We start from the raw sequence: 11,156 nt of genomic DNA, 5'->3' as shown, positions 1-11,156 counted from the left end.
GGCCACTCGTATGATCAAGGGACAGCAGGGTAGGTCCTATGAGGAAAGGTTGCGGGACCTGAACCTGTTCAGCCTTCAAAAGAGAAGGCTGAGGGGGGATCTTGTGGCCTGTTATAAACTGGTTAGGGGGGATCAGCAGGCGCTGGGGGAGTCCCTATTCTCCCGAGCGCCGCAAGGAGTGACCAGGAACAATGGTCACAAGCTGGCAGAGGGAAGGTTTAAGTTGGACATCAGGAGGCGCTACTTCACGGTCAGGGTGGCTAGAGTCTGGAACCAGCTTCCAAGTGAGGTGGTGCAGGCTCCCACCCTGGGGGTTTTTAAGAGGAGGTTGGATGACCACCTTCCTGGGGTCATTTGACCCCAGTGCTCTTCCTGCCATGGCAGGGGGTCGGACTAGATGATCTGCTCAGGTCCCTTCCGACCCTAGAAACTATGAAACTATATTGTGTTGCACTGAGGTGCTACATAAATCACACCTATTTTTTTCTTTCATCTTTGTTTTTTTTTGAAGCCCAGCCAGTGCTTTATCTGCCTTATTACTTTTTTCTTAACTGTCTCTCTTAAAGGCCGAAATCTGTTTTTCTGGCTTTTGTTTTTCAATTTCAGCTATCTGCCCCTAGTTTTGATTAGTACTAATAAAATGGCCTTTTCTGGGACAACATATGAATTCCTCTGTCTTTTTGAGCATCACATAAAAGTCTTTCAGTCATTTTAATGTTTCCTTATTAATATAACTAGTCACTTCAACAAATTTACCTCTAAGAGCTGCTTTGGCAGCATCGCATGACAACAAAGGTGATGTCTCAGGTTGACTGTTCTCTTTCATTTAAATTTTGAATTGTTTTTTGAATTCTAATGCAAAAGCCTACAATGATAGAGCAAATTATATTGTTTCACAACATATGATGAAATGAGCTTGAGCTCATGAAAGCTTGTGCACTCTCTATACATCTTATTTAGTTGGTCTATAAAGGCGCATACCTACTCTGCCTTTTGACCGACTTTAGACTAACATGGCTAACCACCTCTCAGAAAAAATTATATTCATACTCCAAGTTTTTCTGTTATTGCTGATCTGCCCAAAAGTAAGTGCATATTGGTGTGTGATTGGTTACTTTAACTAGTTGAAGGCAACATTTCCCTGAAATTAACACTATTAAGGCTTCTTCCTTGCCCCCACCCATGCTCCACCCTCCCCTCCAAAATCAGTTTCTGTTCCATTCCTGTCAACAGCTTGCAGAACTGAGGCCTCCATGATGAAAGACAAGAGGTCAGAACCAGATTGACTGGGGCCCATTCATGATAGAAAACATTACTGAACATATGGTGGCTATCTTTGGAAACGGAACAAAGAGAGATAATGAAAGACTGACTAAATCCATTAGGCCCTCAAAAGAGAGAGACTGAGTAAGATTTGCTCACATCTTTATGGAACATCAACAATGATAAAATAAAGCATTTAAAAAAATAAGGACAGCTACACTGGTTCTTAAAAATAGGTTCAGAGTACAAAGTTGCAAATTTTGGAGCATAATCAGTCTGAGCTCAAAACTCAGTCTTCGCTGATGACTTCAGTGGTTCCACAACTGATGCATCTAACCTCAACAATAGTACAGCAAACAAAACCAGTAATAAGTCTACAAATGTAAAAGGCTCCATCGGTTTCACAGAATATATATGAAAGCTATTTATACCATTGGCATCTGCAGTGCAGTCCCCTATTTTCTGCAGTTAAAAAACCCCCAAAAATCGTTACAGCTAATAGAAGCATGCTTATAGACACGAGCTATATTGCTTCACGCTGACCGCAACATTGCAGTTGGCTAGATAAAAATAAATCTTGGTCAAGATCGTGTCAACAAGTTAGCAAACAGCTGACACACCCTGTTCTTGTATAAACTGACCCCACAACTCTGGTCAGCATTGAATTATTTAGCCTGAATACTCCCAAGTGTCTGTTCTCATGATACAATATTCTAATAAACTTTTCATGAAGTATGTTGTTACTTATGAAAGCTCATGCCTCTCTGAACCATTTAGTATCCAAGATGCTGCCCTGCCCTATCTTCTTCCTAACTTCAAGACTAACACAGCTGATCACCTCTTCCCTCAACACTGTAATGAAGGCAAGCACTCAGGAAGAAACGCAGATGATTTATACTTGTGTATCTGACTTTGTTGATATCTATTTGACTTCAATGCCTAATAAATGCTTTAGAGAAAGGGTGTCTTTGTTAAAATTCGAGAACCTCTGATTTAGTTTATGGCATAAGAAGTCACAAATATTTGAGAAAATCCTCCAGCAAAAACTAGGAAAGCTCAGACTTTATAATCCAGATATTCTGAAGGAAAACAAGCTCTTCTCTGAAACACCTTTCAAGCTACCTTTGAGAATCACAGAAGTACAAAACAATCCCTTGCAGGTTGCCTTTCAAACACCAGTTGTTTTGGCAATCAGATCAAAGCCAGCACTACAAGCAAAACTGTGCAGGGAGGCTGCAAACAGCTGCAGAGAGGTCTAAGGAGTCCTGGCCCAGCTTGTTGCTGGTCATGGGTGCACACATACATCTGAGCATATAGTGTGGGGGGCACAGTTGTGCTGCTACAACAAGGATCGGGCCCCTCACGACTCTTCCACTGTCTGCCCTGGCATGCCAACATCTTATAAATTAGGTTGAAGTGTTTTTGGCACCGTGACCAAAAACGTTGCTGACCCCTGTCCTACAGCATATTCTGTGAAACCTCACAGAAAGCCACGAATCAGATACTTGTTTTTACAAATGCATTCAATCAAACACACCTCATGGTATTAAAACCGCCCCACCACCCTCAAAAACAGAACCTATTGTAAAACCAGCATGATCTTCAGCCTGGTTCCTAACAGAGGAAATCAGAAACTAGAGAATAGCTGCTGTTATAATCTGTAGAGAGAGGTAGGTAGCCTTGTTAGTTTGAAGTCAGGCAGACAGCAGGGTAGAGATGTACCTTATAGACTGTCTAAATCACAGATGCATAAGTTTTTGTGTCCTTTCTTTCTTGAGGTTTTGAAAGGATGTGCATATCATTTCATGGCATCCAATACAGTGAGTTCTTGCTCACAAAAGCTTATGCATCTCTGATTCAGTTAGTTAATCTATAAAGTGTATCTTCACTCTGCTTTCTACCTGTTATAATTTATATGATACCAATGGTGCGCTAGTGTTTGCCAGCAGTGTGCAAGGCAGTTTAATGAAGAAAGGAGGCATGCAACCAGGAGAAAGAGAGGCTGCTAGTCCTCAAAGACAGAACCAGGGTCTGCAATAGGCTCTTGGGAGTATAGATTAAGTGTAGTTGGATTTTGGAAGACAATCCATCAGGATTTAGCAGTGGCATTAATCCAGGGGAAGAAGGAAAGGGAGGAATCAGAGATTACACCAAGGCTGAGAAACTGTTGGGCAGGAAAAAGAGTGGAATTGTTGACCTATGTACAGACACAAGCCACCAGGCTGCGTAATGCAAATCAGGGTCCTGTTGTGCAGGACAGTTCACAAACATAGAGATGCCTCCAGCCCTGGAGAGCTTCCATCCATGAAGACGAGCCAAAGGTTGGGGAAGACACAGTACAACAAAGAAGTGACTTTCCAAGGTCCAGCCCTAGTTACAAAATTACCAGCCAGTGCCAGGTAGGCCATATAACCCTACTTGGGGGAATATTTTACTGGCAGCAAGAGCTCCCAATGCAAATGGTGCCTTTTAAAAACTGCACAAAACAGAGTAATCCATTGTCAGAGAAAAGTATGTTGTTGTGATCAGACAGACAGATTGGTAGGAGTATCAGATTTCAGGGAACCCAGAGTTTGGGTCCATGAACATCAGTGATTCAGGGGTAAAACTTCTTATAATAAAAACACATAATAAAATGAAATAAAACTCTTGCTTTAACAGGGTGCCGTATGCTGAAACAATGGGGACAGTTTGTTCACCATCAGCTTTACCTTGTCAAATCCCTTTGTTCCTCCATGCAGGCTGTTGGGCTTATTGTTGATGGCTAATTGATACTCCTTTCCCTCCAGGATAAATTTCCCTTTAGCAATTCTGTTGGCAACACGCCCAATGACTGCTCCAAAGTAGGGGTGTTTGTTGACATAGCCTGGCAAAAATAATGAATTGCTGTTAAAAAATAAAATCCATACTTGACCATGAGTACTGAGGGGGCAGTGAGAGAGGGAGCACATGGCAGAAGCAGTTCAAAGGGTAAGGCTGCGAGTGGCAGATGTCAGAAAGGAACATCCTGGCTATGGTGAGCAACCTGTTTGAAGCTGAGGGCAACAACATGCAGGAGCTGTCTGAAAATCTTTATTTACTGGTTTGGTTTCTCAGAGACATCTGGTTCTGTAGCAGAAGGGGCCTGCCCATGAGTGCCTTCTTGCACAACCCTGCTCTCCTCACAGCCTTCAATAATAGGAGTGTTTCAGTCCCAAAACATATGCCTTGCAAAACCAGAAAATGGTTAAGTCCCTTTAAAATATTTGTCTTTGCAGGAAAAAGGGTCATTAAGGCAGGAAACAGAGTCCAGGGACACTTCCCACGCAACACAGCCATGACAAGTCCTAGCCCAGTGAGATAAACACAAGACCATCCTTCCTGTTAAATTTCCTGAGAGCAGGATGCTCTCTACAAAGACTTTAGAACACAGGTTCTCAAACTGTGGTATGTGGACCACCCCTGGTCCACGAGCTCCATTCAGGTGATCCACAGAAAGGTGACCTAAGGCTTCCCAGAACTTTGCTCAAAAGAAACAGGCACATCCATTGCATTAGAAAGGTAAGACTACTGATATTAAAATGTGAGTTGTGTGCTTTAATTTGCAGAACTAAAGGAGTTTAAGTGGTCCACCGAGACCCTCAGCAATTTTCAAGTGGTCTGCAAAAAAAAAAGGTGAGAACCACTGCTTTAGAACAAGGGTCATACACAGGAAGTACTGGGCTAGGTGGCTTTCTCAGGACTCCAAATTAAGTCCGAGTTGGAGCCCAGGGTGGGAGCCAGCTCTCCTGGGTCCCAGTCCATTGCTTTAGCCACTGCTTGCTGCCCCTGCCTCACACAGTCCCAGTATATGGAAACTTCACAAGTGCTTAGGATAATTCAGCTTGGGCAGGCTGTTTTTATACACAGCAGTGTAGCCAAGGGGATCATATATGGGGCAGCCACAGGAGACCTGCCTGGCACAATGCTGTTTGCCTCTCTTTGTGGTAGGGATATAAAAGGACTTGCTTTACTATTAAGAGCTGTTAAACATCAGGGAAGTATTAGAAGCTGCTGGTGGCAAGAGAGATTTGTGCTTATGGCAGAGGTGTAACAAGCAGCTTTTGCATCCTGGGATGGTACCCCAGTAACCCATCTCTAGTTATGCTACTCATTCCTGGTGTAGTAGTAAATTTAGTCGGGCTTCTGGCCTACTTGACTAGGAAAACAGACAAAGACCAGAAGAGCTGATACTCCTTATTTCGGTTACATGTTCTGAGATAAGGAATCTTGCATGCCTTATTACCCTGTGCACAGATGTCCAATTAAGTAAACTTGTTTTGGTTTCTCCAAGGTCATATTTTTTTTCTCTTTATCTGTCTTAGGTATAAATATGCTTGAAAACTTATAGAGCAGGAGGATTCCTTTGAAACAGACAAGTGGGTGATTCCCCTTGCTGTATGAAAATATCCCTGTGATCACAGTATAGCCCTAAATAAAAAAAAGCGTTCTGATTCAACCACAACGCGAAGTTTGACTTCTTCCACACTGGTCTTTGGCTCCCAGCCCAGCTCCCCTTCCCCTACCTTTCAGGGTATTTTGGAAGGGAAGGTCTCTTCAACAATTTCTCTCACTCACAGAACAGAAGCATGGCTCCTAGAAGGCATGCTCCACAGAACCAAAAGCAAAATCCTAGAACTCACTGGCACTTGAGCTAATTTTTGGTGTTAGACACAAGAAGGTAGTACAGAGATGGGGCTCGCATGCGGATATTGCCTCTGTTTTTGTCCCTGTATGTGCTCAGGAAAACAATTATGAGAAGGTTAACATTTTTCTAAAATAAAGTCTTTATTCGTAGAAAAGTTCTGAAACTCTCAGAAAGACCATCATTCACTGACCCTACATTTTCACCTCAACCAGGGTTTGCCCACAGATGCATGCACTTGCTGAAAAAACAAAACCCACTTCTACCAAACTAAGCACACACAAGGAAAACACTGCAGGAACCTGCCTTGAGCCCTGCAAGTTAAAGCACTAGTCTCTGCTGTAGACTCTAGTAAGTTTGAATGGTAATATGGTACAGCAGCGGTGCTCAACCTTTTGACTCCACAAGCCAGGTAAGTGGTGCAGGGCTGGTCCACAGCCTGGATACTTCATGAGGTCAGTGCAAGGGGATGGGCCCTGCATACCTGGCCTGGGCCCCACACTGTCCTGGCCCAGCTCCATGTGCCTGGATCGGGCCACATACCAGCTCAGCCAGGCCCTGCACCGCTCCAGCCCCTTGCATCTTGGTCTTGCATGCCTGATTTAGCCTGCAGGCCCATGCTAACCACTCACATTGCTGCTCCTGGCTTGGACTGTGAAGATCCTGAGGAGCCCAAAATAGCTCAATAGAGCCGAGGAGCCATGGCAACACAACTAATTAATTTTTTTACTAACTCTGGGAATTAGGCTTTATTCAGCTGGACTTTGCTGCTGCTACAAAGGTGCCAAAGCATTACATAAGTAGAATGCCGCTTCTTGTCCAATTAGACTTCATGGATTGAGAGATAGTGAGCTTCCACTGTAAAATGGATTGTGCCCTATGTCCTTGAACTATTCAGAGACAACTGCCTTTACATAATGCTGGAAACAGGAGTTTAGAGTCTCTTCAACACTTGTAAGTGTTGACCTTCAAATTTGCTTCAGTACATTTTGGGCCCTAGGTTCTGGTGGCAGGTGCCAATCAAGTAAAGATCTGGTGAATGCTAAATGGCTATATGGCAGTGAGGAAATTTCCAGATTTCTAAAAGCCCTCATCTATCAGGATGCCACAGACTAATGGTTGGCCACCTCTGGTAATTCTTGTTAAAAATCTGAGTAAACAATGCAGGACAAGTTTGCCCCCTTAGACCTCTTGCCACTGGGAAGAGGAGGAAAAACAACTCTCAAGATATTAGGTTTCCTTATCCATCGGGGGGCAAGGTTGGTCCTGTTTACAGAACAGGATCCAATCTCAAACCACTCCTGATTCTCCAGCATCTACACAGGTATCAGGACCGCCCTGAGGCCAGAAACAAGTATGTGGAAGCCCTACTCCTCTGCCTGCAGAGGACAAACATCGTGTCTCCATGAGAGGAAAGGTTTAGATGCTTATCTGACCCTACATCACCACCCCGCCCCACAGGCCTCCACTACATACAGTTGTCTTAGGAGGGCAGCAGATGTAATAGCTTGCCATACTCCCCTCCCACCCACCTGCACCATCCTGCTTCAGGAAGGGTCCAAAAAGAGCCCACCTGATGGGTGCTGTCACATAAGAATCCCACCTCCATAGATTTGCTTCCTTCCTAAGAGATGAGAGTGCTTCCCCTCTCTGCATTCATCTCTTTGATGAGGATGACTTCCTCCGTCTGCTACTTTTCAGTGGAGAAGGAAAGGAAAGGCCAGATAAAAGACAGCTGACCAGACCCCTATTGCCAAGGGGTTATAGATCACCAGTGCCTATAACTCTCCCCAAGCTCTCCAGCTCTCTGAGCTGTAATGAGGGAAGAAAAAGCCAAGAAAAAGGAATGAGGCAGCAATTACCACCTGAGAACCAGAAAGAGACTAGGGAGTATGCAATCATATCCCTTACGTTGTCACAGCCCCAGTACAAAGACCTCATTTTACAATTCCCTGTCAAAGAGCTAACTTCCTTACTTTGGGTATTTCCAAAACAGAAGAGAAAGCTGACTGCAGCTTCAAGTGCATAACCAGCCAACAGCAGCTTCCTCCTTCAGTCTCTTCTAACCCTAGTGACCCCCCACAGGCATTCACCATTTTTCATATAACAAGATACCTACAGTGCTGCACTAATGCAGTTATGCTGGTTCTGGTTTAAGGGGCAGTGAGCACAGCTGGTCCAGGCATGGCATTACCATGCAGCTCTACAAGGCATCCTTCTGAGTGGGGCATCTTTCGGGAAGCTCCACTGGGTGCAAAAGTTTCAGACTCTAACTTTGATTAAAATAACAATAACCCAGCCAGACAAAGGAGGCCTGCCTTGCTTTTGGGCACTCACATCAGTGTTTAGTCTGTACAAGGCCCATTTAATTGCCCATCCAAGGATCAAGCAGGTTAGTCTATTGGAGCAGCCATATTTTAACATAGTCACCTATTCTTCTCAGCAAGCTAAGGTCCATTTTTCCTACCAAGCTTCAGATGTCACTAGTCTGCTCAGGGCTGGGGTGCTCCCATATCACCAACCCAACAGCAATAGTATCATAGAAAATTAGGGTTGGAAGGACCTCAGGAGGTCATCTAGTCCACCCCCCTGCTCAACACAGGACCAACTATACCATCCCAGTAAAGGCTTTGCCCACCCAGGTCGTAAAAATCTCTAAGGACAGAGATTCTACAACTTCTCTGGGTAACCTGTTCCAGTGCCTTACTACTCTCCTAGTGGGAAAGTTTTTCCTATTATCTAACCTAAACTTCCTTTTCTGCAACTTGAGACCATTGCTCCTTGTTTTGTCATCTGCTACCACTGAGAACAGTCTAGCTCCATCCTCTTTGGAACCAGCCTTCATGTAGTTGAAGGCTGCTATTAAATCCCCCTCAGTCTTCTCTTCTCCGGACTAAATAAGCCCAGTTCCCTCAGCCTCTCCTCATAAGTCATGTCCCTCAGCCACCTAACCATTTTCATTGCCCTCTGCTGGACTCTCTCCATTTTGTCCATGTCCTTTCTGTAGTGGGAGGCCCAAAACTGGACACAGTACTCCAGATGTGGCCTCACCAGTGCTGAATAGAGGGGAACAGTAACTTCCCCTTGATCTGCTGGCAATGCTTTTACTAATGCAGCCCAATATGCCATTAGCCTTCTTTGCAATAAAGGCACACTGTTGATTCATATTCAATTTATTGTCCAGTGTAACCCCCAGGTCCTTTTCTGCAGAGCTAATGCTTAGTCAGTCAGCCCCCAGTCTGTCCTGGTGCATGGGATCATTCTGTCCTTAGCACTTGTCCTTACTGAACTTCATGACATGGGTGACTGGTGCCTCCTGAGTAAGGGGGGCATGTGACACCCAGCAGCCAGTCAGTAACTGGGGGGGGAATCCCCCACAGCTGATCTTGCCAACTGAGAGGGAGGCAGTCCCCCCACAGCGGATCACACTAACCCAGGAGTGGCAGCGGCGCTTCTCCTGGTGCCCCCACTCCCCAGCCAATGTTCACACGGGGGGCACTGGCGCTCCCACCTACCCCCTCTGCCTGTCACCTAACTGGGGAGCACTGGCTGTCAGAGGATGCACGTGCACCCCCATGCATCTCCTACATGTTGCCACTGCTTCATGAGATTTTTGGTCCAATCCTCCAATTTGTTTAGGTTTCTCTGGATCCCAGCTGTACCCTAGCCCTATATTTACACCAACTCGAAGGAAGTGTGCAACTCACATTCTGAACTAGTCACATTCTGTGCAGGAGTCTGACTCTCCCTTGCCCTGGACAATCCTTTGTATGGGAAGAGTGGAGGGAACAACACCACTGTGAGCTGGCAGTCTCTTGTCCCCATGTGCTTTGGTAGTAAAGGACAAGGCAGTCAGTAATGCCAACTCTCGTGAAATTATTGCAAGAGCTGCGATTTCTGAGTAAAATTAAGTCCGACTCATGATTTCACGATAGTACTCTCAAATCTCAGGCCTTTTTCTTCTGGCGTGTCTTGCCCAACCAGGTCAGAACCAGCTGCAAAGTCCCTAGGAGCCCAGGCAGGAGCGGAGCCTGGGCAGGGCCCAGCTGTGATGGGGTTCAGGGAGCCCTGCCGGGTCAGCACTGAGCCTGGACCTGCAACAGGTGGGGGGTGCTGCTCAGCGTGCATGCACAAGCAGCTGAGGGGAAGCAGGGTTAAAACGGAGCATCTCATTTTTTACTTCCAAATCTCAATTGTTAAGTTTGTCCCTTGATTTTTGACAGGGTGGGGTTTGCCATGCTGCAAAGTGGTATCAGGCCTCATAGCAAGAGGCACCTTAGAAATGGATCAGACAAGGATTTCTCAGCGTGTGGGTTGTGACCCATAAGTGGGTGGCAAGAATATATGAAAGGGTCACAAACAAACTTTAAAAATGGATTCTCCTTAAAATAAAAGAAATATGTGGGAAACCCTGGCTTTTCCCTTGCGGGCTGGCAGAGCTCCAGCCTATGGGGGGGCTGCTTGGGGCCCCCCACACGCAGTGAGGGGGACTGACCACATGTTTACAAATGGGTCCTGGTCCAAAAAAGGTGAAGCACTGGGTTAGACAGTAAAGAATCAAGTCCACACAGGACCCGAGAAGTGAGGTTAATACGTATGTCTTGGGGGAAATAAACAACCAAAAATAATGGTTTAAACTTGAAACCCACCTTCTAAATGATCAAAGCCCACGACAATGTCTGAGGCTTGGCCATCCCTGTCTCTGGTTTCCAGCGCAGTGATTATGCAGCCTAAGGAGAGGAGCTCCACTTTCACCCTGTCTGACTTCAGCACAAACTTTTCCACAGCCCCCGCTTCGCCCACGTGCGGCGAGTGCCCGAGCAGCTCTCTCTGCACCCCGGCCATGGCTCCTCAAGGGCCCTCAGGGACAGGCGGACCCGCGCGAGCTGGGCGGGGAGAGCTCGGCCGCCCCTTTCCCCTTCCCCTCCCCCGCCCGCGGCCCAGGAAGGACAACCCCTGGAGACGGGACTGCGCGGCCTGGCTGCCTGGAGCAGGGGCAGCCTCCCCGTGCGCAAAGCCGGCTAGCGACGCGGGGAGCGCGCGCGCCAACTGCAGGCGCTTCCTTAGCTCGCCCTGTCCAAGGGTGCTCATACCCGGAAGCTTGCAAAGAAGAATGCTTCCAACTATTTGAGTCGGTCTCATAAAAGAATATATCGGATTTCCCCCCCGCCCCCCCCCCCAAAAAAACAGCAACAACAAAACACCTACTTGCCACCCCTTCGCGGTCACC

At 46.2% G+C, this 11,156-nt stretch overlaps 1 protein-coding gene across 1 annotated transcript in view; it reads right to left on the bottom strand.

Moving 5' to 3' along the window:
* The window catches only part of GALM (galactose mutarotase), a 46,235-nt gene extending 35,409 nt beyond the window's left edge, over window positions 1–10,826 (bottom strand). The window contains exons 1-2 of the mRNA XM_019516179.1: window positions 10,576–10,826; window positions 3,975–4,129 (exon numbers count right to left, since the gene is read on the bottom strand). Coding sequence (XP_019371724.1) covers window positions 3,975–4,129; window positions 10,576–10,771 — 351 coding nt within the window. The 5' untranslated portion in view covers window positions 10,772–10,826. The remainder of the gene's footprint in view (window positions 1–3,974; window positions 4,130–10,575) is intronic.
* Window positions 10,827–11,156: the final 330 nt, after the last annotated feature.

Source organism: Gavialis gangeticus, unplaced genomic scaffold, assembly GCF_001723915.1.
Source record: "Gavialis gangeticus isolate Ggan-Ray unplaced genomic scaffold, GavGan_comp1, whole genome shotgun sequence".
NCBI classification, from domain to species: Eukaryota; Metazoa; Chordata; order Crocodylia; family Gavialidae; genus Gavialis; species Gavialis gangeticus.
The sequence above is the reverse complement of the archived record's forward strand: the minus strand, read 5'-3'. Positions and strand labels throughout refer to the sequence as shown.